The 27461-nt window shown below is 45.3% G+C and overlaps 1 protein-coding gene across 2 annotated transcripts in view; it reads left to right on the plus strand.

The window, feature by feature from the left end:
• Positions 1-27461, plus strand: part of LOC124718940 (synaptic vesicle glycoprotein 2A-like) — a 145179-nt gene that overhangs the window by 57976 nt on the left and 59742 nt on the right. For both annotated transcript variants that reach the window (XM_047244605.1, XM_047244606.1), the window contains exons 3-4: positions 15419-15580; positions 18880-19042. In XM_047244605.1, the coding sequence (XP_047100561.1) occupies positions 15419-15580; positions 18880-19042 (325 nt within the window). The remainder of the gene's footprint in view (positions 1-15418; positions 15581-18879; positions 19043-27461) is intronic.

Below are 27461 nucleotides of genomic sequence, written 5' to 3' on the forward strand. Positions count from 1 at the left end.
CACCAGATGGTAGAGTTTTGTCAGGACTAAAATATTTATGAACCTAAAAAGGCAACCCATAGGTTTATGCAAATGCAATCAACAATATAACACAGGAATCAAGGAACGCCTCGACAGAACAGAATGAGTGACCCATGAGGAAAGTCTTCAGTTTCGATTTGAAAGCGAGTGGATTACTGCTAAGATTTTTGTATTCCTCTGGTAGCGTACTGGAAATGGATGTGGCAGTGTACCGCACACCTTTATGCGCAAAAGTCAAGGGAGTGCGATCCAAATGCGGATTGGATTTCTGCCCAGAATTAAGTGAGTAAAACCTGCCAATTCTTGGGAATCAGGTAATTCTGTTAACAAGGAACGACATTAAAAAACAAACATATTGAGAGACAAAATACCCAGACGAGTGAACAGGGGTCGACAAGGGATTCGCGAACTTAACAGCACTTAGTGCTCGAAATGCCCGTTTCTGGGGTAGAAATGTCCTTTGTGCCGTCCCAGCGGCGATTGTGTCGTAAAGACTTTTAAAACAAAAAAATCTTGGAAAAGAAATATTACACGACGAAATAAATGTACACGAACCTTATGTGTTTCACTGACCGCATAGGCGGCGGAAAATATCCATGTTTTACTGTAAATATTAAATTTTAATCTTAGCATCAAGGATTAAGCTCTTAAAATGTAATAATCTTTATGATGTTAATAAGAGAGAAGAACGCTCCCAGATTGTTCCCTTCCTCTTCCTTCGCTTGTTTCTGGTGTTAAGAAGCAGACATCTTGCTGCACGAAAGTAATCTAACCTTTTATACTGTTAAGCTTGTTAATATAGTACGTTTAAGTTTCTATTTGAGTTATTTCAGTGATGACCTCACCTTCTGTGCCCAGCAAGGAACTGTACTTCTGTCGACAGCAAACGCTCCATTGACTTCGCACAAGCGTTTGTGAATATTCCGCACAGTTTCATTCTCTGCAGTGAGAAATTCAGTGACGGCACGTTGCTCGTAAAGTACATCACCTGTGACGTCATTCTGAAGCTGTCATGCAGCTACGCTATCTGTCAGAAGTGTCGGAAACTTGTCGCGCTCACTCAGAAGCCTTCAAATAACACATACGTAATGTTCCGCATTCGTAACATTGTTTTCGGCTGAGAAAAAAAATGCAGTGCATTACTTTCTGGGCAACCCTCGTATATCAGTGGTCTGGCTGGTAACGAGGGAAGGTTCGCGATCATGTTCGTGGGTAATGCTCTTGTCGATAGGAAGCTCAAAAGGCGACAAGATTCTGCACAGATACGAGAAGACCTGCAGTAAATCGATGTCTGGTGTTCCGGCAGTTACCGCGTGTACTGATGACGTTGGTCATTAGTTGCGCGGTAGTAAATTCTCGTGTTCATGGGCTCAAAAGAAATTTAGTGAAGTCCCAAAACTTATTGAAAGCAATGATGAACAATACGAAATCTGAATAGACGACAGTAGTAAGCGACGCAATAATACGGACGTAGCCTGACCTCGTCAGTCTTCATCATTTGGATTTGCAGCTCCTTGTGTTTACCATGTTTGCAGTTAAAGTTGTAGGATGTAAGGCCTGCTAGTTATGCAAAACACCGTTTTTTTCAAGTACCCAAACATATTTCAGCACCACTGTGCCATCATCAGTGGGTTTCCGTTTTATTTAATCTGTAATGTGAACATTTTTACCAAATGATTACAAAATTATGTGGATATTTAGTTCAAACAGCAGTTCGTTTCTTTTTGTTAATACCTTTATACTTGGTGTGCATGATTTTTCAGGACCACTTGTGTATTATTTATTACACATAGCTTGTCATCTGCAACCAAACGATTGTTGGGAGTTAACCTCTCATCTACACGTAATTTAGTTTGTCGCGACATTTCGCGCCTATATTCGTTTTTACGTACGTTTTCGTGATGCAAGCCATTTTATTCTCAGCATCATGGTGAGGTGTCGTGATGCACACGTAAAAATAACACGTATTTTCACAAATAAGGTCGTAAAAGCACTTTGCACTTCACCAATTTACAGTGTAATTGTGGTTGTTGTGTGTACCAGCCTAGTCAGTAATCATTTGGTCACCTGTTTTCTGTACACTTCTTACCTGTTTATGTTCTTTTACACTGTGTTCCTTTTGTATGTAAAATGGTGAGTCTTTGCAGAATGTAGTGTATCCATCTTTCGTGTGTGTGTATGTGTGTCTTTAGAATTCATCTGCTTGTGTTGTCTTTTTTGTAAAGTTCCTTTGATGTGTTAAATTGTGTGCCCTCACAGAGTGTAGTTATTCATTTATGTCCTGTTTACCCTCTGCTATTGCCTGTATGTGGAAGTTTCCCCCAATGGTCAGTTTGCTGTATATGCTGTGGGTGGGTTTTAGTATTCTTAAGTCTGTTTCTGTTGTAGTTGGGTGGTGATTGTGGGCTATAAGGTGTCGCTTTTTAAAGCTCTGAGATGTACTGAATATCTGGTTTTGAAGTTTCTGCACGTTTGTCCTACATACACTGACTGACAAGTGTTGCATGTGAGTTCATATATTCCTGATCTGTTAAATTTATCCGTCGGTGTTTCTTGTGTTCTGATCTTTTTCTGTGTTGTGTTCTCTGTCTTGTATCCTATTTGGAGTCTCTGTTTCTTTAATATGCTGTCTATTCTGTGAACAATCTTGTTATTGTAGGTGAGTATGTGCCATTTCGTTTTGTGTGTGTGTTGTTTCTCTGTTGTGTCTTGTGCATGGTCGTTGTTTGTGTTTTATGGTGTTATGTGGTGGGTGAATGTGTGTGTGTGTGTGTGTGTGTGTGTTCGGTATGTTCATTTTTGTACTATTTACGGATTTTTGATTTAATACGTCTTCCATATGCGATCACAACCATTTTCTACTGCTATTTGTTTCATTGTGTTTAGTTCTTGTGTGTAGTTGTGTTTGTTCACGGATGTTCTGTTTAATCTGTAGAGCATGAATCTGACGTTTGCTTGGTTATGCTTCAATGGGTGGTTCAATAGGTTGTGAATGGTGGTGCTTTGTCGGTTTCCTGAATATTGTGAAGTTCTGTGTGTTGTTTGTTTCATGTATGATGAGATTTGGAACATTTAGTGTGTTGTTAGTTTCTGTTTCTAATGTGAAGTTAATTTTTAGGTGTAAGTTGTTTATTTCACTGTGTAGCTGTTCGATGTGTGTATGTGGTTAAGCAATCAATCATATTATGTCATTGACATAATGGTACCAGTACATAGCTTTGTAGGTTTCTGGTTTTATTGTGTGTCTGAAGATCATGTTCTCCAGGTTGTTCATAAATATGTTAGCTAGGAGGCCACTTATTGGTGATCTCATTGGCAGTCCTTCATGCTGAGAATAAAATTCTTTGTTGAACACAAAATAATTTTGTGAGTGAGTCATCGTGTGACTAGGACCTCCCGTTGGGTAGACCATTCGCCGGGTGCAAGTCTTTCGAGTTGACATCCCTTTTGCGACTTGCGCGTCGATGGGGATCAAATGATGATGGTTAGGACAACACCCAGTCCCTGAGCGGAGAAAATCTCCGACCGAGCCGTGAATCGAACCTGGGCCCTTAGGATTGATATCCTGCTCAGTTACTGGGGGTGGCCAATAATTTTGTGATGTTATGGTCTTGAGTATGGTTGTTATTTCATTGATCTGTATGTCTGGTGTGTTTCCTTGTAGTTTTAACCTGTTGATGTTGATTGCTTCCTTTATTGAATACAAGTGTACAGTGATGTGATCTCAAATGATATGAGGGTTGCTGTGTCTGGCATGTGTTCTTGATTCTGTCGATTAATTCTTTTGTGTTTTCCAGGTCGCTGTTATCAAAAGTGTACAATTTTTTTTAGTAGTGTGTGTGTTTGTTGGGTTAGGTGGTAGGATGGAGAATTTCGGAAGTTAATGACAGGCCTTAATGGGATATTATCCTTGTGAACCTTTGGTAGGGAATTTAGAGTGGGTGCTTTTTGATTTTTCTGTTTCATCCTCTTTACCTGGCCTTTTGAGAATGAATTTTTGATGTTTTTCAGTGTCTGTTGAATGTTTTACTGGTACCTTGCTGTTGGGTCACTGGTCAGTTTTGTGATGTTGTGTTTGAGAAAATCTAGTGTTTTTTTTATATTTTTTCATTCATAATTACAGTAATATTCCCTTTGTCTTCTCTTGTAACTATAGGATTATTCTGTTTTATTTTTTGTTTTAGCTTGTTGGTTGCGATTTCCTCTGATGTTCTATGATTAGAAATAATTGTGGATTTGTGTGTTCTGATTATCTGTGTTAGTTCTGCAGCAGCTAATTCCCTTGTCCAGTTTCTATTAAAATTTGGTGTGCTCAGTCTTTCTTGTTTCTTTATAATGTGTTCCGATTCTGTTATGAGGTTTTCAATTGTTTTGTATGATATGTTTGTGATAATGTGTTTTGGTCCTTTTTATAAGTAGACTCTTTTCTTGTTTGGTAAGATTTATGTCAGTTAGGTAAATGATTCTCTCATGGAATTTATATTGTTGGTTGTGATTGTTTTTAGTGAGTATGTTTGTGCTGTTAATTATTCTGTTGAGTTTTCTGTTTTGTTTCTCCTACTGTTCTTGGATTATTTTCTGTATGTATGCCTTTTCTCTCTCTGTTATTTCCTCAAAGTGAGTTGGTATTGTAAATTTGTTGGCAAATTCTAAATGTGTTTGGTAAAGTTCAGTATTGAGCGATTGATTTTTAGCATATAATTTCCTAATTTCCTGCTTTAACCACGTGAAAGTCTTGGAATTCCTGGGTCCAATATCTTGCTAGCATCAATGCCGGTAACGGGCGAAACTAGTCGAGATCATCAATTAATGTAATAGGCGAACTGCCCATACACATACGTTTGTACCGAACACGCAGTGCGCGAGTCCATCTGCCACATGGCCAATATTTATTTTTTTAAACTTTTGATAGAGTTGCATGTTCAGAGGGGTGGTTTGCCACTCGCTTGCTCCACCGGTTATGAAGTGTCCCGAGAGAATATGAGCAGTGTGGACGACTGTTACGAGTGCTTGTACAGTGCAGTATTGGGTTTGTGTTTTCATGGGTGAAGGACGGGGTGAGGGTGTGAAGTCCGGTGCCGGTGCACACAGCTCACTTCTCAACACTGCCAGAGGCCATCACTTCACGACACAATGTGAGACGTTAGGGCACAATGTCAGGTGGTCGGTAACTTTGCGCCACTACGTCTCCTCCCCTGGCTGGTCAAACGCTTCACGGGAAGGATGGAATCACAAGACAGTAACAGCATAACCCGAGATGTAAAGGGGGGGGGGGGGGAGGGCCTTTAATATCACTCTGCCACCGTGGTACTCTGCTCCCAGTTTGCTCGCGTCGACCACTGCCAATTATCTGCAACACAAAACACATCACCGACGGAAAATATTCTGAGGATGAGACACACAATCTTGTCTAGGGAACAGGTGATCAATACTTTCAATGAAATCAGCCTCCATCAGTTACTTGGCCAGTCACGGCCCTTAAAATTTGATTAACCACTTCCGAAATGGACCACTAAAATTATGTCCTAAAGTTAAAATGAGAAGAATTATCTCGGCATACATTAAACGGCAAACTACAATAATGAACTACGAGATAGAATGGAAGAAATATCTCGGATAGTGAAGAAAATTTAATAGTCATGGGTGACTGGAATTCGATAGTAGGAAAAAGAAGAGAAGGAAACGTAGTAGGTGAATATGGATTTGGGGGTGGGGGGATGGGGGGGGGGGGGGTGAGGAATGAAAGAGGAAGCCGCCTGGTAGAATTTTGCACAGAGCATAACTTAATCATAGCTAAGACTTGGCCCAAGACTCATAAGAGAAGATTGTATACATGGACGAAGCCTGGAGATACTGACAGGTTTCAAATAGATTATATAATAGTAAGAAAGAGATTCAGGAACCAAGTTTTAAATTGTAAGACATTTGCAGGGGCGGATGTGGAATCTGACCACAATCAATTGGTTATGAACTGTAAATTAAAACTGAAGAAAATGCAAAAAGGTTGGATTTTAGGAGATGGGATCTGGATAAACTGACAGAACCAGAACCAGAGGTTGTACAGAGTTTCAGGGAGAGTATAAGGGAACAATTGACGAGAATGGGGGAAAGAAATACATTAGAAGAAGAATGGGTATCTTTGAGAGTTGAAGTAGTGAAGGCACCAGAGGATCAAGTAGGTAAAAGACGAGGGCTAGTAGAAATTCTTGAGTAACAGAAGAAATACTGAATTTAATTGACGAAAGGAGAAAATATAAAAATGCAGTAAATGAAGCAGGCAAAATGGAATACAAACGTCTCAAAAATGAGATCGACAGGAAGTGCAAAATGGCTAAGCAGGCATGGCTAGAGGAAAAATGTAAGGACGTAGAGGCTATCTCACTAGGGGTAAGATAGATACTGCCTACAGGAAAATTAAAGAGACTTTTGGAGAAAAGAGAACCACTTGCATGAATATCAAGAGCTCAGATGGAAACCCAGTTCTAAGCAACGAAGGGAAAGCAGAAAGGTGGAAGGGGTATGTAGAGTATCTATACAAGGGCGATGTACTTCAGGCAATATTATGGAAATGGTGGAGGATGTAGATGACCATGAGATGGGAGATATGATACTGCGTGAAGAGTTTGACAGAGCACTGAAAGACCTGCCGTAACAAGGCCCCGGGAGTAGACAACATTCCATTAGAACTACTGGCAGCCTTGGGTGAGCCAGTCCTGGCAAACCTCTTCCATCTGGTGAGTAAGATATATGAGACAGGCGATATACACTCCTGAAAATTGAAATAAGAACACCGTGAATTCATTGTCCCAGGAAGGGGAAACTTTATTGACACATTCCTGGGGTCAGATACATCACAAAATCACACTGACAGAACCACAGGCACGTAGACACAGGCAACAGAGCATGCACAATGTCGGCACTAGTACAGTGTATATCCACCTTTCGCAGCAATGCAGGCTGCTATTCTCCCATGGAGACGATCGTAGAGATGCTGGATGTAGTCCTGTGGAACGGCTTGCCATGCCATTTCCACCTGGCGCCTCAGTTGGACCAGCGTTCGTGCTGGACGTGCAGACCGCGTGAGACGACGCTTCATCCAGTCCCAAACATGCTCAATGGGGGACAGATCCGGAGATCTTGTTGGCCAGGGTAGTTGACTTACACCTTCTAGATCACGTTGGGTGGCACGGGATACATGCGGACGTGCATTGTCCTGTTGGAACAGCAAGTTCCCTTGCCGGTCTAGGAATGGTAGAACGATGGGTTCGATGACGGTTTGGATGTACCGTGCACTATTCAGTGTCCCCTCGACGATCACCAGTGGTGTACGGCCAGTGTAGGAGATCGCTCCCCACACCATGATGCCGGGTGTTGGCCCTGTGTGCCTCGGTCGTATGCAGTCCTGATTGTGGCGCTCACCTGCACGGCGCCAAACACGCATACGACCATCATTGGCACCAAGGCAGAAGCGACTCTCATCGCTGAAGACGACACGTCTCCATTCGTCCCTCCATTCACGCCTGTCGCGATACCACTGGAGGCGGGCTGCACGATGTTGGGGCGTGAGCGGAAGACGGCCTAACGGTGTGCGGGACCGTAGCCCAGCTTCATGGAGACGGTTGCGAATGGTCCTCGCCGATACCCCAGGAGCAACAGTGTCCCTAATTTGCTGGGAAGTGGCGGTGCGGTCCCCTACGGCACTGCGTAGGATCCTACGGTCTTGGCGTGCATCCGTGCGCCGCTGCGGTCCGGTCCCAGGTCAACGGGCACGTGCACCTTCCGCCGACCACTGGCGACGACATCAATGTACTGTGGAGACCTCACGCCCCACGTGTTGAGCAATTCGGCGGTACGTCCACCCGGCCTCCCGCATGCCCATTATACGCCCTCGCTCAAAGTCCGTCAACTGCACATACGGTTCACGTCCACGCTGTCGCGGCATGCTACCAGTGTTAAAGACTGCGATGGAGCTCCGTATGCCACGGCAAACTGGCTGACACTGACGGCGGCGGTGCACAAATGCTGCGCAGCTAGCGCCATTCGACGGCCAACACCGCGGTTCCTGGTGTGTCCGCTGTGCCGTGCGTGTGATCATTGCTTGTACAGCCCTCTCGCAGTGTCCGGAGCAAGTATGGCGGGTCTGACACACCGGTGTCAATGTGTTCTTTTTTCCATTTCCAGGAGTGTACATTCAATCTTCAAGAAGAATATAATAATTCGAATCCCAAAGAATGCAGGTGTTGACAGATGTGAAAATTACCGAACTATCAGTGTAATAAGTCACAGCTGCAAAATACTAACGCGAATTCTTTACAGACGAATGGAAAAACTGGTAGAAGCCGACCCCGGGGAAGATCAGTTTGGATTCCGTAGAAATATTGGAACACGTGAGGCAATACTGACCTTACGACTTATCTTAGAAGCTAGATTAAGGAAAGGCAAACCTACATTTATAGCATTTGTAGATTTAGAGAAAGCTTTTGACAGTGTTGACTGGAATACGCTCTTTCAAATTTTGAAGCTGGCGAGGGTAAAATACAGGGAGCGAAAGGCTATTTACAATTTGTACAGAAACCATACGGCAGTTATAAAGAGTCGAGGGGCATGAAAGGGAAGCAGTGGTTGGGAAGGGAGTGAGACAGGGTTATAGCCTCTCCCCAATGTTATTCAATCTGTATATTGAGCAAGCAGTAAAGGAAACAAAAGAAAAATCCGGAGCAGGAATTAAAATCCATGGAGAAGATATAAAAACCCTGAGGTTCGCCGATGACATTGTAATTCTGTCAGAGACAGCAAAGGACTTGGAAGAGCAGTTGAGCAGAATGGACAGTGTCTTGAAGGGAGGATATAAGATGAACATCAACAAAAGCAAAACGAGGATAATGGAATGTAGTCGAATTAAGTCGGGTGATGCTGAGGGAATTAGATTAGGAAATGAGACACTTATAGTAGTAAAGGAGTTTTGCTGTTTGGGGAGCAAAATAACTGATGATGGTCGAAGTAGAGAGGATATAAAATGTAGACTGCCAATGGGAAGGAAAGCGTTTCTGAGCAAGAGAAATTTGTTAACATCGAGTATAGATTTAAGTGTCAGAAAGTCGTTTCTGTAAGTATATGTATGGAGTGTAGCCATGTATGGATGTGAATGATGGACGATAAATAGTTTGGACAAAAGAGAATAGAAGCTTTCGAAATGTGGTGCTACAGAAGAATGCTGAAGATTAGAAGGGTAGATCACACAACTAATGGGGAGGTATTGAATAGAATTGGGGAGGAGTTTGTGGCACAACTTGACTAGAAGAAGGGACCGGTTGATAGAACATGTTCTGAGGCATCAAGGGATCACCAATTTGGTATTGGAGGGCAGCGTGGAGAGTAGAAATCGTAGAGGGAGACCTATAGATGAATACACTAAGCAGATTCAGAAGGATGTAGGCTGCAGTACGTGCTGGGAGATGAAGCAGCTTGCACAGGATAGAGTAGCATGGAGAGCTGCTTAAAGCAGCATCAGGACTGAAGACCACAACAACGACAACAACATCTCGGCTTGGCTTGGAACGCCAGACACCGACTTACCCACTACTCGTTGCACTTCTAGCTACGTATTTACCCATGCTTCATATCGGTTTGTTGGACGTAGCCACATTTCCCTAACTGCCGTCAAGTCACGATACCGAGTTATGTGATAAACAACTAGAACGATTCCAAATAGCTGTTATTACACTGTCACGTTCAGTTAAGATACACGAAACCCAACGAAGCAACTCGACGACTCCAATTCTTTCGGCCTGTGTGGCTTGTAACAGACTCGAAGGAACTTGTCCTTCCAACCTCTAAGAAAACCAAATGCCCATGGGCAATGGATCGGCGTTGCACATTTCAACGCGCCGTAGCGGTCGGCCACGCTCCTTTGTCGTGGCGACTCTGCCTCTCCACCTGCTGCCTACGTACACAGTCCCACCTGACTGCACCTCACACCGCGGATCACCACACAAGAGTCCCAGCAGAACCCATGCGTTGCAGTTAAAATGCCCGCCGCCAAAGAGATAAAGAAGAGCAATCAACATCGAAGTCGACAGAAAGATGATGGTTGAAATGGCTCTAAGGACTATGGGCCTTAACATCTGAGTTCATCAATCCCCTAGAACTTAGAACTACTTAAACCTAACTAACTGAAAGACATCAGGCACATCCATGCCCGAGGCAGGATTCGAACCTGTGACCGCAGTAGTCGCGCGGTTCCGGACTGAAACGCCTAGAACCGCTCGGCCACAAGGCCGGCGATCAAAGTCGACTCTAAGATGAAAATGAGAATCGATGGCAACAGGCGCCAGAAACGCACCAGCTCAGAGAACTAAAATTCACTATTGTTTGCCGGATTCTATGGTTTGAACAGGTTTGAAAACGTCAGTTCAAATGTTAGGTCACTGTTGTTGCTGCTGAAACCTTAGGCAATCAGTGTTATTAATTAGCAACAATATGGAGTTGGAAAATCAAGAAGCATTACGCTGGCTTTTATTGATCTTGAAGAAACGTTACAGGTAAGCAGTGTGGTTTGCCTCGAGAAATCTACAGCGCCGCTCAAAATCACTCTCACCGTTATTTGCCCACCCAGGATCACCCAAAATATATCCCATCGAATATTTATGGGACGTAATCGAGCGGTCAGCTCGTGCACAAGATGCTGAACTGGTGACACTTGCAGAATTATGGACGCCTACACAGGCACCAGGGCTCAATATTTCTGCAGGTCACTTCCAACGCCTTGTTGAGTCCGTGCCACATGGAGTTACTGCACTACACAGCAGAATGAGTCTGACGCGAAAGTAGGTGGGAACCCATAATTTTTGTCACCTCCGTGTAACTCTTTCTTTAACTAATATTTCGCGTGTTAGAGAAAGAAACTTATCTGGAACTCCCTCTAGATACACTGCCTGGCAATAACGTGAAACACGATATGGTCTGATGACAAAGTAGCTTCGTATGTGTACACGCCAGATAGTGTCGGAGTTCCATGCGGCTTTTCGCGGATGATGCTGTAGTATACAGAAAAGTTGCAGCTTTAGAAAATGCAGCGAAATGCAGGAAGATCTGCAGTGGATAGGCACTTGGTGCAGGGAGTGACAACTGACCCTTATCATAGACAAATGTAATGTATTGCGAATACATAGAGAGAAGGATCCTTTCTTGTATGATTATATGATAGCGGAAGAAACACTGGTAGCAGTTACTCCTGTAAAATATCTGGGAGTATGCGTACGGAACGATTTGAAGTGGAATGATCATATAAAATTAATTGTTGGTAAGGCGGGTGCCACGTTGAGATTCATTAGGAGAGTCCTTAGAAAATGTAGTCCATTAACAAAGGAGGTGGCTTACAAAACACTCGTTCGACCTATACTTGAGTATTGCTCATCAGTGTGGGATCCCTACCAGATCGGATTGACGGAGGAGATAGAGAAGATCCAAAGAAGAGCGGCGCGTTTCGTTACAGGGTTATTTGGTAAGCGTGATAGCGTTACGGAGACGTTTAGCAAAGTCAAGTGGCAGACTCTGTAAGACAGGCGCTCTGCATCGCGGTGTAGCTTGCTGTCCAGGTTTCGAGAGGGTTCGTTTCTGGATGAGGTATCGAATATATTGCTTCCCCCTACTGATACCTCCCGAGGAGATCACGAATGTTTTTTTAGAGAGATTCGAGGACGCACGGAGGCTTTCCGGCAGTCGTTCTTCCCGCGAACCATACGCAACTGGAAGACGGAAGGGAGGTAATGACAGTGGCACGTAAAGTACCCTCTGCCACACACCGTTGGGTGGCTTGCGGAGTATAAATGTAGATGTAGATCAGCGGGTATGTAAATGACTAGTATTTAGAGTCACTACCAGGCGTGGTGTACGTTTGAGTGTCGTGAACAGCGTCACACGTTGGATGATCACTGTGCAGGACAGGCAGCCTCTGTTTGCTAGTGCGGCAGAGCGTAATCACGACGTGACAGGGTTTGAAAGGGGCATCACTGCAGGTCCCCACTTCACCAGACGTTGGGATCGGTCGCTATTTTGGAGCGTTCGCATGTGACAGTGATTCTATATTGGACTCTATGGAAAAGGCTGAGTCTTTTTCAAGGGTCCAGTCGACCACGTCTGACCGCAGCAAGGGGGAACCGCCGTATTGTGCACCGAGCATCTTGTAACCTCCTTCATCCGAGAACAAGTAACGGACTGTCTGCAACATTCTATGTTATCCCGCGCCACTGGTCGCAAACTAGCAGCAACCGTAACAGGCAATCACCGTCCCACCACAACGTAGGCTGTATTACAAGAGGCTGCGTTTCCAGTGGCGAGGCGGGGGGTGGGGGGGACGTGAACGCCAGGCATGGGCTACTGATGAATGAGGTCGCACTGTGCTCAGCGACGAATTGCGCTTCTTCACTGCCCTGGGTGGATACGGGTGACCCTGGGAGAGGCAGTGCGGTGTTACTCCCGGCGACATGGGGCAGCGAGCCATCGGATATGACCTCAGGTTGCGACTGGGAACTCTAACGGCTCAACGGTACATCACGGACATTCTGTGTCCTTATGTGTTACCTACCATGTCACAGTACCGCACTCACATTTTCCATCAGGACAATTCACGTCCATATAAGTGAACGCGTCTCTAGGAACTGTGTACGTGACGTTGAAGTAGTGCTGCGGCTAACTGGATCCCGACACCTGTTTCCAATGGGAAAACACGTGTAGGAGCATCTCGGACGACAACACCGTCCCAGTGCCAGTGTCCAGGGAGATCGACGGCAGCTGTGGACCGCCGGGTTACCTCAGGAGCGGCGGCTCGGCGACAGCCACCCTAACCGAATCCGAACATACATCCAGGCCCGAAGAGGTGCAGCGTCATACCTGATTAGCTGGTCCATACTGCCATTTCTTTGCAAGTATGACTCGATTTTCTAATCATACTCTGTTAACCTATGAAGTTGCGTTTCCCCTTCCCCTTCAGAGTCCTTCAATTGTTTTTTGGTCAGCCAGTGTACATGTTATGTTATGTTATGTTATGTCAACCGGGGACCTACAAACGACGGAGAGGCTCCGTCCGCGCCGCAGCAGCAGTGGTCCGCAACCCCACGACGACTACCGCAGTCCACATCACCCCTCCGCCACCCCACACGGAACCCAGGGTTATTGTACGGTTCGGCCCCCGGTGGACCCCCCAGGGAACGTCTCACACAAGACGAGTGTAACCCCTATGTTTGCGTGGTACAGTAATGGTGGTGTACGAGTACGTGGAGAACTTGTTTGCGCAGCAATCGCCGACATAGTGTAGCTGAGGCGGAATAAGGGGAACCAGCCCGCATTTGCCGAGGCAGATGGAAAACCACCTAAAAATCATCCACAGACTGGTCGGCTTACCGGACCTCGACACAAATCTGCAGGGCGGATTCGTGCCGGGGACCCAGCCAGTGTACATAGATTAAGATAGAAAACTATATTAATTGATGCTGTTATTATCGTAGATACGTGTAATGCACTGCGCATGTAAATACTGCATTGGTGTTCAGTGTCTAGCTCAATTGTTCCCTGGATGGAGAAAATGTTTCCTGCTTCTGTGCCATACATTTCTTTGATTTTGTACCTGAAGGTATCGCTACAGCAAGCAGAAATCTACTAAAACCACTATTGCTGGTCCCTGTTTTGATCAGAACCGAGGTGGAATCTTCCTACACGTCGGTCAGGGGCTTGGTGTAGTACATCGCGTAAACTGGTCATCAAGTAAAATACACATCAAAAAAAGGTTTGCATCACCTCGGTTCCAAGATTTCCGGAATCTCTACAGGAAAATGGAATAGAGACCAACACAAACATCATTTCCACCCTTTTTATTGCTCATGATAACCACACATTGCATTTTGTGCTACTGTACAGCGAGACCTTCAGAGGTGGTGGTCCAGCCTGCTGTAAGCACCAGTACCTCTAATACCCAGCATCACGTCCTCTTGCATTGATGCATGCCTGTATTCGTCGCAGCATACTATCGACAAGTTCATCAAGGCACTGTTGGTCCACATTGTCCCACTCCTCAATGGCGATTCGGCGGAGATCCGTCAGAGTGGTTGGTGAGTCATGTCCTCCATAAACAGCCCTTTTGAATTTATCCCAGACATGTTCGATAGGGTTCATGTGTGGAGAACATGCTGGCCACTCTAGTCGAGCGATGTCGTTATCCGGAAGGATGTCATTCACAAGATGTGCACGATGGGGGCGCGAATTGTCGTCAATCAAGACGAACGCCTCGCCAATACGCTGCCGATACGGTTGCACTATCGGTCGGAGGAGCCATTCACGTATCGTACAGCCGTTACGGCGCCTTCCATAACCACCAGCGGCGTACGTCGGCCCCACATAATGCCATTCCATAACAGCAGGTAACTTCCACCTTGCTGCACTCGCTGGACAGTGTGTCTAAGGCGTTCAGCGTAACCGGGTTGCCTCCAAACACGACTCCGACGATTGTCTAATTGAAGGCATACGCGACATTCATCGGTGAAGAGAACGTGATGCCAATCCTGAGCGGTCCATTTGGCATGTTTTTGGACCCATCTCTATCGCGCTGCAGGGTGTCGTGATTGCAAAGACGGACCTCGCCATGGATGTCGGGAGTGAAGTTGAGCATCATGCAGCCTATTGCGCACAGTTTTAGTCGTAATACGACGTCCTGTGGCTGCACGGAAAGCCCTTGGTCGGCCTGAGCGAGGCACGTTATCGACAGTTCCTGTCTCTCTCTATCTCCTCCATGTCCGAACAACATCGCCTTGGTTCACTCCGAGACGCCTGAATTCTCCCCTTGTTGAGAGCCCTTCCTGGCACAAATTAACTATGCGGACGCGATCGAACCGCGGTACAGGCATGCCTGAACTACAGAGAATACTAGCCGTGTACCTCCTTCCTGGTGGAATGACTGGAACTGATCGGCTGTCGGACCCCCAACGTCTAATAGGCGCTGCTCATGCATAGTTGTTTACATCTTTGGGCGGGTTTAGTGACATCTCTGAACAGTCAAAGTGACTGTGTCTGTGGTACAACTTCGACAGTCAACGTCTATCTTCAGGAGTTCTGGGAAGCGGGGTGATGCAAAACTTTTTTGGATGTGTGTACGTTTGGAAACTAGACGGCTGAAAGGTGTTTCATTCGACATCACTTTACAAAGTCCAATTATACCCAACATAGTTTTACTTGATAATAGCTTAAGGCCAAAATCATGATAGTAATATGTAGTAAAGTTGTTGTACAATCAAATGGAGGAAATATCATTCAAACACGTATAATGAGTTCTTCATTATTTGCTGCACGTATTTGTATGAATATTTCTGCATAAAGTCCAAATGTGTGTGTGTGTGTGTGTCGGCAGGTCAGGGCCGCTTCCACTACGCGCTGCTGGCTGTGTGCGGCTTCTGCCTCATCTCGATGATCTTCGAGTCTCTGGCTGCCGCCTACGTCACGCCGGCGGCGCAGTGCGACTTCGACATGACGTCATTCGAGAAGGGCTTCCTCGGCGGAACCATCTACATAGGTAAAGCGTGGTGCAATCTGAAATGTCGTAAATACCCATCCGTGAGGGACGTTCGTACTAAGATACTAGAGGGGGTGTGACTGTGCAGCTATTTTGCTAGATAATTCATTATCATCATCATCTCCTTCCAAGAATTAGATGCTGAGGTCACCTGTTCCGGTCTCTCTTATTCATCCATCCATCCATCCAAGCATCAATCCACCCACCCACCACTTACCTAGCTCTCTCTTTCCAGTCGGTCGATAACTCATCATCTTCTTTGGATATCTGTTGTCTGTCATTCTGTCAGTAGTATCCTTCCATTTCATTCTCTCTCTTCTATCGTGTCATTAATTGAAAAGATATTGCTTCATTCCTCATTTTATTACAGCATCTTACATATCTCATAAAATTTCATCTCCGCTACTCATGTACTTTTTTTTAATTTTTTTTAATTTTTTGCTACTGTCCCTGTCCGCGACTTACAACTATTGTTTTTCTTCCCAAAAGACTTCCAGTAGTTGCGCAAAAGCTTGATATTTATTAACCTTATTCTCAATGTCTTTTAGTTAAAACTAATATCACATCCTAGACAACTAAAATGGGATATGTATCCCAAAATTTTCTCATTTATTATTATGTTCTATCTGACTTGATTCTTTCCTTTGAAAGCCACACATGTAATTAATTCCCCATCACATGAAGACTGACAGCTTACTGCACAGGTAATTTGCAACGACACCCTTTGTTTCCTGTCAGTTAGGAAAGACTCAAACAATCCGCAGCATAATACTCTAATTTATTCAAGAGAATGCTGTGGTTGACACAGAATATGTTTTACATTCTCATCTATAATGTGAGTTAAGGATTTGAGAATCGATGAATGGTTTCTCGATTATTTGAAAGGAAATATACACTGAAGCGCCAAAGAAACTGGTATAGGCATGCGTATTTGAATACAGAGATATGTAAACAGGTAGAGTACGACGCTGCACTTTGGCAACGCCTATATAGTACAAGTGTCTGGTGCTGTTGTTAGATCGGTTAATGCTGCTACAATGGTAGCTTATCTAGATTTAAGCGAGTTTGAACGTGGTGTCATAGTCGGCGCACGAGCGACTCGGCACAGCATCTCCGAGGTAGCGATGTAGTGGGGATTTTCCCGTAGGACCATTTCACGAGTGTACCGTGAATATGAGGAATCCGGTGAAACATCGAATCTCCGACATCGCTACGGCCGGAAACAGATCCTGCACGAACGGGACGAACGACAACTGAAGAGAGTCTTTCAATGTGACAGAAGTGCAACACTTCTGCAAATTGCTGCAGATTTCAATGCTGGGCCATCAACAAATGTCAGCGTGCTAACCATTCAACGAATCATATTCGATATGGGCTTTCGGAGCCGAAGGTCCACTCGTGTAGCTTTCATGACTCTACGACACAAAGTTTTATGCTTCGCTTGGCCCTTCAACACCGACATTGGACTGTTGATGACTGGAAACATTTTACCTACTCGGACGAGTCTCATTTCAAACTGTATTGAGCGGATGGACATGTACGGGTATGGAGACAACCACACGAATCCATGGATCCTGCATGTCAGCAGGGGGACTATTCAAGCTGGTGGACGCTCTGTAACGGTGTGGGGCGTGTGCAGTTGGAGTGATATGGGACGCCTGATATGTCTAGATACGACTCAGACAAGTGACACGTACATAAGTATCCTGTTTGCTCACATGTATCTACATCTACATTTATACTCCGCAAGCCACCCAACGGTGTGTGGCGGAGGGCACTTTACTTGCCACTGTCATTACGTCCCATTCCTGTTCTAATCGCGTATGGTTCGAGGGAAGAACGACTGCCGGAAAGCCTCCGTGCGTGCTCAAATCTCTCTAATTTTATATTCGTGATCTCCTCTGGAGGTATAAGTAGGGGGAAGCAAAATATTCGATACCTCATTCAGAAACGCACCTTGTCGAAGCCTGGATAGCAAGCTACACCGCGATGCAGAGCGCCTCTCTTGCAGAGTCTGCCACTTGAGTTTGCTAAACATGTCCGTAATGCTATCAAGCTTACCAAATAACCCTGTGACGAAACGCGCCGCTCTTCTTTGGATCTTCTCTATCTCCTCTGTCACCCTGGCCTGGTACGGATCCCACACTGATGAGCAATACTCAAGTAAAGGTCGAACGAGTGTTTTGTAAGCCACCTCATTTGTTGATGGATTACATTTTCTAAGGACTCTCCGAATGAATCTCAACCTGGCACCCGCCTTACCAACAATTAATTTTATATGATCATTCCACTTCAAATCGTTCCGCACGCATCCTCCCACATATTTTACAGAAGTAACTGCTACCAGTGTTTGTTACGCTATCATATAATCATACAATAAAGGATCCTTGTTTCTATGTATTCGCAATACATTACATTTGTCTATGTTAAGGGTCAGTTGCCACTCCCTGCACCAAGTGCCTATCCGCTGCAGATCTTCCTGCATTTCGCTGCAATTTTCTAATGCTGCAACTTCTCTGTATACAGTAGCATCATCCGCGAAAAGCCATATGGAACTTCCGACACTGTCTACTAGGTCATTTATATATATTGTGAAAAGCGATGGTCCCATAACACTCCCCTATGGCACGCCAGAGGTTACTTTAACGTCTGTAGACGTCTCTCCATTGAGAACAACATGCTGTGTTCTGTTTGCTAAAAACTATTCAATCCAGCCACACAGCTGGTCTGATATTCCGTAGGCTCTTAATTTATCACGCGACAGTGCGGAACTGTATCGAACGCCTACCGGAAGTCAAGGAAAATGGCATCTACCTGGGAGCCTGTATCTAATCTTTTCTGCTTCCATTCCTGTCCGTTGTGCATTCCGACGGACTTGGGCAATTTCAGTACGACAATGCGACACCTCGCACGTGCAGAATTGCTACAGAGGGGCTGCAGGAACACTGCTCTGAGTTTAAACACTTCCTCTGGCCACCAGACTTCTCAGACATGAACATTATTGAGCAAATCTGAGGTGCCTTGCAACGTGCTTTGCTGCTCAGAAGAGATCTCCACCCCTCGCACTCTTACGTATTTTTGGACGGCCCTGCTGGATTCATGGTGTCAGTTCCCTCCAGCACTACTTCAGACATTAGTCGAGTCCAGGCCACGTCGTTTTGCGGCACTTGGGCGTGCTCGTGGGGGCCTCACACGATACTAGACAGGAGTACCAGTTTCTTTGGCTCTTCAGTCTACACGTAGGTACAGCAGCTCGCCGTTGAGGGCAGCTCAGTGCGCTGTGCTTGGTGCGGCGGCAGGCATGATCGTGAGCTCGCACGTGTGGGGCTTCGTGGCGGACACGCGCGGCCGCCGCCTCGTGCTGCTGCTGACGCTGGCCCTGGACTTCGTCTGCTCGGTGGTGGCGGCGTTCATGCCCTCGCTGCCGCTCCTCATCTTCGTCAGGTTCCTCAACGGCGTCTGGTGAGTCACCGTCAGCACGACTACTCTGCGATTCTCGTCCCAGTTGGCAACTCTCCGTGTCGGATGCCTATTCCCTTTCTTTTACAGGGTGTGCGTAACAAAACCCTCAGACTGTAGGGACGTATTCGTGACCTGATATGGAGGACAAAAGGTCGTGCAAACATGTGTCCGGAAATGGACAGCGTGCGTGCAATGAGAGAAAATCGTACTAAACGCAGTGCAGAGCTGCATCGCATCCATGTCACAAAAAATGTTCAAAGCGGTGTGACGTCGGGTGTCATTCGTTACGTCATACACAAAAAAATTATGTATATATTATATTATATTTTTATTTTTAATTTATCAGTATGCTTCTTTCTCTCAGGGATATTGTCTTTTCTCATCACTTTTACTTACGTGCATAAGTAAATATGAAACAGGTTCTTGAAGGGCCTCACTTATTCATGTACCAACTTTAGATTTTGAATGTGATGACTAAAATATAGTTGCCGTTAATTGAATTGAATGTAATTTTGTTAATTTCTGTTTATTGATTGCAAAGCAAGGCTCGAGAGAATTTCGATTGTTGCCGTGGAGCGGCCAAGTTGAAACTTACCGAACTCATGGAATCTGTATTGTTTAAAAACATGAACTTTAACCTAAATGAATAATCTGTTGCAATTTAAAAATGTTCTCCGATTTACAGTTACTGTTAACACTGAAAACTAAATTAATACTTCGGCGCGCAATGGCCGACCAGAGGCTGCATCGGAAGATGAGCTTCTCGCAGCGCAAATTACTGAAAAAAATGCTTCTTAAGAATAATTAGCCACTGCGAGCATTTGAGGTGACAACTATTACAAAGAAATTCATTTTGTAATAATAATAACAAGTTTATTTTAGCAATAAATACGAATAACTGAAGGTGTAGCTATGCGCAGCCCACTGTCCCCTGTGGTTGCCAACATGTTTATGGAGAGTTTTGAGGAGAGGGCATTGGAGACAGCCACATTTAAACCCACATGCTTCTTTAGGTATGTGGATGACACCTTCGTGATCTGGCCACATGGGATGGACAGGCTCAATGAGTTTCTTGAACATCTTAACTCATGCCACCCTAATATCAAGTTCACCATGGAACTGGAGAAGAATGGCCAGCTGTCATTTCTGGATGTACTAGTCCAGAGGAAAGCAGATGGATCAATTGGCCACAGTGTGTACCGAAAACATACACACACTGATTTATATCTGCAGGCCAGCAGTTGTCACCACCCTGCACAGAAGAATGGGGTTCTGAAGACTTTAATCCACAGAGCACGTGCCCTAACAGACCAAGAGAATCTACCCATAGAGATAGAACGTCTCAAAACAGTTTTCTCCAAGAATGGATACATGGACAAACAAATTGAGAGGGCACTCCGACCAGCCACTATACCACAGGTTCCTGAAGAAGACCAAGATGAAGCAAGGAAGGTGGCATATCTGCCCTATGCTGGCTCTATTTCCGCCAGAATCAGTAGGATCCTGCGTAAACACAATATCAAGTGTGTTTTCTGTCCATCCAACAAGATCGGGTGACTGCTGGGGAGTGTCAAAGACGACCTGGGGTTACGAAAACCAGGGATTTACAATATACCTTGTCAATGTGGCATGTTCTTCATTGGCCAGACGACAAGAACTGTGGAGATCAGGTGCAAAGAACATCAGAGGCACACTAGATTAAGACAGGTGACTAAGTCAGCCATTGCTGAACACTGTCTAGAACTAGATCATGCCATGAAGTATGAGGATACCAAGATTCTAGCACAAACACCCAGATTTTGGGACAGTGTTATAAGAGAATCGATTGAGATTAAAATGGCTGACGATCTTATGAATCGTGACACAGGGTACTAGCTAAGCAGAGCCTGGGATCCGGCTCTGGAATTGTTAAAGGAGCAACGGGGCCAGCTGCAACACTACACAAACAGGAGAACCAGAGACATGGAGATGGTAAACGAGCCCCTGACGGACTGCCAGGAGCACCAGACCGAAGATGGAACACCCAGAAGTGGGACTGGTGGGCGCGGACCGCAGAGGGAACATCCAGAGCCGCAGCAGACGAAAAACGGAGCGGCAACGCTCCAACAGGTCGTGGTGAGCGGGCGCGGACCGCAGGGGGAACGCCTGGTACCCCAGACCGTAGATGAAACCCCCAGGAGCGGGTTTGGTGGGCGCGGACCGCAGAGGGAACACCTAGAACCGCAGCGGACGGAAAACGGAGCAGCAACGCTCCAGCAGGTCACAGGGAATGGGCGCGGACCACAGAGGAAGCGCCTGCAGCCGTTGGTGGAGGGGGAAGGCCATAGGCATAAATACTGGACTAGGTCCACTCGAAGAGCAGTCTCAGGTCGCACCTGATGAAGGTCTCGAGCTACGTGACCGAAATATCGTGCAAGTACGACGCTGATATCCAGCAGAACACCCGACAACCCAAAATGTCATTAGATCGCCGGGAAAGCCTGAAGAGTTACGAATAACTTACATAAAATATGTGTAGCCGCTCAATGGCTGCCTTCCGTATAGCGAAACAAATCAGTGTGTGTACCACAAAATACGTCGTTACTCCTTGGCCGTACAATCGCGTCTCTTTCGATCCTTTTTTATTTTCATAGACATTAAATAAAGATGCTAGTCTTTAATTATCGCTGCATATCAGTTGTTTCAAGAACATTAACTATATCTTTTACACTAATTATATTCATAAAATACTTAATTACGGTTTACAACCGATAAAAATGTCAATATTTATGTGACGTACCGTCACAGCGGCCTCTGTGGGATGCAGCGCACGCGTTCGCACGTCTCATCATCGACCGCCACACTCTTTCGCAGTTTCTGGCCTCTCTCCAAATAGTGTCACAGGTGTCGTGAATATGCTGTTGTAAGGTTTACATATCAGGAAGTGGTTCAACGTACACAACGTTTTCGAAATAACCCAGAGGTAAAAATCCAAGGTTGTTACGATCTTTGATGCAGCAGGTCATCCTAGAGGGCCTCAGCGTCCTATCCAGCGTCCGGGGCGGGGGAATGCACATTTGTGGTAAGATCTTATGGGACCAAACTGCTGAGGTCATCGCTCCCTAACCTTGCACACTACTTAATCTAACTTAAGCTAACTTACGCTAAGGACAACACACAAATCCATGCCGCAGGGAGGACTCGAACCTCCGACGGGGGGAGCCGCGCGGGCCGTGACATGGCGCCACTGACCTCGAGGCTACCCCGCACGGCTCCGGTTGCTAAGGTGTCGGCGAACTGTAACGCGGAAGCGGAGTGCTGCTCCGTCATGCATAACCTGTAGTATTGAAACTTCCTGGCAGATTAAAACTGTGTGCCGGGCCGAGGCTCGAACTCGGGACCTTTGCCTTTCGCGGGCAAGTGCTCTACCGGCAGAACTGAAGCTATGAGGACGGGTCGTGAGTCGGGTAGCTCGGTCGGTAGACCACTTGCCCGCGAAAGGCAAAGGTCCCGAGTCCGAGTCTCGGTCCGGCACACAGTTTTAATCTGCCAGGAAGTTTCATATCAGCGCAAACTCCGCTGCAGAGTGAAAATCTCATTCTGGGAACCTGTAGTATTGCCAAAGGCACCTTCTGGAGTAGCCTAGGCACAGTATTCCGCAGGAACTCCAGGTACGTTCGTCCATCGAGGCATTGTGGCACAATAATCGGTCCAAGTATGTGGTCGCCAAGAATCCCTGCCCTCACACTGATGCTGAACCGAGGCCGAAGCGACGCCTCAGCCACTCCCCCAGGATGGCCTGGAGCCCACAGATGACGATTACGCAGATTGATGATGCTAGTGCCGGTAAAGTTTGTTTCACCGGTAAAGAGATTACATAAATCCCATAATTGTGATGGTCTGATGAAAAAAATCGACAAAACCCTTCCTGCAAAGGCGAATCCTCTGCTGATAATCCTTATACTCGTCGTAGGTCGTAGGGATAGTAGCGGCTCTCATGCAGGATACACAGAGTCGTACTTTGGCTTACACTGTGTTGGCAGGCCACCTGCCTGGAGCTTGTACCAGGGTCCGTCTCAGTATCCTGTAGAAGCCGATCCTCCAAATATGATGTACGCACAGTCCGCCGTCTTCCTGCACGTTCGTCTGAAAGGGCCCGACATCACACAAACGCCCAACAAGGGCCTGAAATGTTGCTTTGGTATAGCCATGCCACCTCCCGACAGCTTCCATCTGCTTGGCCGTACACAATCACCATACCGGCCTGTTCCCGGCATGAATACAGGACCATTCCGCCGCTTACAGTACGGTTGGTTTGGTTTGGTTGTTTTGGGGAAGGAGACCAGACGGCGTGCTCATCGGTCTCATCGGATTAGGGAAGGATGGGGAAGGAAGTCGGCCGTGCCCTTTCAGAGGAACCATCCCGGCATTTGCCTGGAGTGATTTAGGGAAATCACGGAAAACCTAAATCAGGATGGCCAGACGCGGGATTGAACCGTCGTCCTCCCGAATGCGAGTCCAGTATCTAACCACTGCGCCACCTCGCTCGGTGCTTACAGTACGCTGCGTCAACCACACAGCCCGCAAAACACACAATGAACACACGATTCGCGGTCAGAGGAACCGTCATTCGTCAGCACCATCTACCGTGGGAGCGATGGATTTCCGGACACGTGTTCATAGGGCCTTTTTCCCTCTATTTCCAGTCAGGAATCCGTCCCTGCAGTTTGTTGGTTTTATTAATGTTCACCCTGTGTACTACGATGGGCCGAAACTTAAGGTAACAAACCGATTTATTCAGACAGTCAAAAAGATTCTCAAAGTTCCTGTTGCTTTTACCAGTATGACAAGTAAGGTTTTAATTATCATCTCCACAGTCAAACTGACCATGAAGCTTTGTTTTTGAAACATATGAGTTCGCTATTACCTGCATAAATTATTTATTTTCACTACTACAATTTCATCCGTAAGGGCAATATCAAGTGCTGCACGAAAAAGGTAAAAAAAATAATAAAAGATACAGAATGTCCCAGGAGGAACGGTTAACATTATGGATATGACAAGAACGATCATTCGAAGCAAAAAAAGTCGAGTACTCTACACAACGGTCTTGTTTTAGGTATTTTAGAAGAAATACAAATAATGTACCACATTAACCATGATTCGCAGGGCATTTTCAATGAACGTACTTCAGTTAACCAGGTAGCCCTTTTGAATAACTTTTCTTTTTTGAAGCAGAGTCAAGCCTCATTTCCTTCTCCTTCTGGTTTTTCATTATTGTACTTTGCACAAGTGTATTTCTTAACTGGGTCAGTATTTTCCCCACTGCTTTGATAGTCCTTAATCAGACTTAGCTGCTATACGGAGTTTGCCCATTTCCCATGGTAAGGACTTCAAGTTTCGACCAATGTCCTCTTTTGATAGAAGTTTGCACATTTTTGGCTTCTTAGCCTGTGATTGCAGCGCGTTATTGTGCGTCGTTATCTGCATCATCACTAATTAAAATTTGCCTGTCATTCATGATGAAGAATTATCTCACATCTTATCTTACGTTGAGTCGCTGGCTTTTAGATAGTAGTCTTTTGAATTGCTCCTAATTTTAATGTGTCCCTTTATTGCTAGAAGTTTCTGTGAATTATAATGTTTAGCAAGGCTCCGTTTTCTTTAATAGCAAGATGTTTTTTAATAGGAGCGGCACGTGTGTGTGGTGTTTTAACTCATGACTATGGCACGTTGTTCCACGTCACCATATGAGTCTCCACTGTACTAAAAATTTGCAACCTGTTCATAGAAAGGAAAAAAATTCATCGTGTTTTACAGTTTATGGATAAGCTAGTTGAGTTTAACACATACAGTGTAAAATCGTGTTATGAGAAGACCATCAAGTTACATGTTTTATTTACACGTCCATTTCCGTAGGGCTAAATTGAGGAGCAAATCTCCAAGGTCATGGAACGTGTCAGTACATGAAAATACAACATAAAAGTAATAACAGATAAAAATAAAATGTTTATGAACCCGAAAAAAGTCAAGCTATAAGTTTAAGTAAACCCAATCAACAATACAACAAGAATCAGCTTAATTTTTCAAGGAACTTCTCTACAGAATAGAAGCAGTGACCCATGAAGAAAGTTTTCAGTTTCGATTTGAAAGCGCGTGGTTTACTGTTAAGATTTTTGAATTCGTGCGGTAGGTTGTTGGAAATGGATGCAGCAGTGTGCTGCACATCTTTCTGCACAAGAGTTAAGGAAGTCCGATCCAAATGAAGGTAGGATTTCTGCCGAGAATTAACTGAGTGGCAGCTGCTTATTCTTGGGAATACGCTAATATTGTTAACAAGAAATGACAGTACGGAATATATATAATGAGAGACCAGTGACAAAATACCCAGACTCGTGAAAAGGGGTCGACAAAAGTTTCGTGAACTTACACCACTTATTGCCCGAACCGGCCATTTCTCAGCCAAAAATATCCTTTTAGAATGGGAAGAGTTACCCCAAAATATAATACCATACGACATAAGCGAATGAAAATAAGCAAAATAGACTAATTTTCGTTTCAAACGATCACTCACTTCAAATACCGTTCGAATAGTAAAAATGGCAGCATTAAGTCTTCGAACAGATCCTAAAAGTGGGCTTTCCACGACAGTTTACAAACTATCTGCTAGAAATTTGAACTGTTCAGTTTCACTAATCATATGCCCATTCTGTGAAATTAAAATGTCACGTCTAAAGCAGGCTGAAGTTTTCTTAAGAACACTCAAATGAATGAAGACTATTTTTATCAAAGACAAATAACATGTTTTACTTACGAAATTGGGAGTTTCACTGCAGTTCTGTACTACTCATGTTCAACACGTTGCTTAATCACTCTTAATGTACTCTTAACGCTTTTCACACAACTTTGTTGCAACGTTTTTTCCTTTCGCATGTAAATCACAGAATCAAGTCGTCAACGGCCGAGCGAGTTGGTCCCGCCTTGTTCTTCCCCTCAACAAATGGCAATACTTTAGCTAGTCTGGTTTACTTGTTTGTCTCGTCCTTCGTGTAAAAAATGGTTCAAATGGCTCTGAGCACTATGGGACTTAACTGCTGTGGTCATCAGTCCCCTGGAACTTAGAACTACTTAAACCTAACTAACCTAAGGACATCACACACATCCATGCCCGTGGCAGGATTCGAACCTGCGACCGTAGCGGTCACGCGGTTCCAGACTGTAGCGCCTAGAACCGCACGGCCACTCCGGCCGGCCCTTCGTGTAAGCCACAGACGTAGCTTTTTCTGACGCCTAATGTTTGGGGAGGCAAGATGGCTCGGTCGGGAAGTTTGTGTTGCTTTTAACACGATTTTTGAAAACGAAATGGCGTTTGCAAGTTTTACGAGGTGGTCTAAAGAATTTATGCAGTTGAGAAGATATTTGCCTACTACTTGAGTTTAACACATACAATGTAGAATCGTGTTATGAGAAGAGCATCATGTTACATATAGAGGGTGGAGAAAAACTGTGTCACGAAGTTTTAACCCTGGATACCTGATGCCAGTAGGAACCAAAATTACACTACTGGCCATTAGAATTGCTACACCACGAAGATGTCGTGCTACATACGCGAAATTTAACCGACAGGAAGAAGATGCTGTGCTATGCAAACGATTACCTTTTCAGAGCATTCACACAAGGTTGGTGACGGTGGCGACACCTACAACGTGCTGACATGAGGAAAGTTTCCATCCGATTTCTCATACACAAACAGCAGTTGACCGGCGTTGCCTGGTGAAACGTTGTTGTGATGCCGCGTGTAAGGAGGAAAAATGAGTACCATCACGTTTACGACTTTGATAAACGTCGGATTGTAGCCTATCGCGATTGCTGTTTATCGTATCGCGACATTGCTGCTCGTGTTGGTCGATATCCAATGACTGTTAGCAGAATATGGAATCGGTGGGTTCAGGAGGGTAATACGGAACACCGTGCTGGATCCCAACGGATGGCTGTAACGGATCGTGCAGCCACGTCTCGATCCCTGAGTCAACAGATGGGGACGTTTGCAAGACAACAACCATCTGCACGAACAGTTCGACGACGTTTGCAGCAGCATGGACTATCAGCTCGGACACCATGGCTGCGGTTACCCTTGACGCTGCATCACAGACAGGAGCGCCTGCGATGGTGTACTCAACGACGAACCTGGGTGCACGAATGGCACAACGTCATTTTTTCGGATAAATCTAGGTTCTATTTACAGAATCACAATGGTCGCATCCGTGTTTGGCGACATCGTGGTGAAAGCAGATTGGAAGCGTGTAATCGTCGTCGCCATACTGGCGTATCACCCGGCGTGATGGTATGGGGTGCCATTGGTTATACGTCTCGCTCACCTCTTGTTCGCATTGACGGCACTTTGAACAGTGGACATTACATTTCAGATGTGTTACGACCC

Source organism: Schistocerca piceifrons, chromosome 10 (genome assembly GCF_021461385.2).
Source record: "Schistocerca piceifrons isolate TAMUIC-IGC-003096 chromosome 10, iqSchPice1.1, whole genome shotgun sequence".
Lineage (NCBI taxonomy): Eukaryota > Metazoa > Arthropoda > Insecta > Orthoptera > Acrididae > Schistocerca > Schistocerca piceifrons.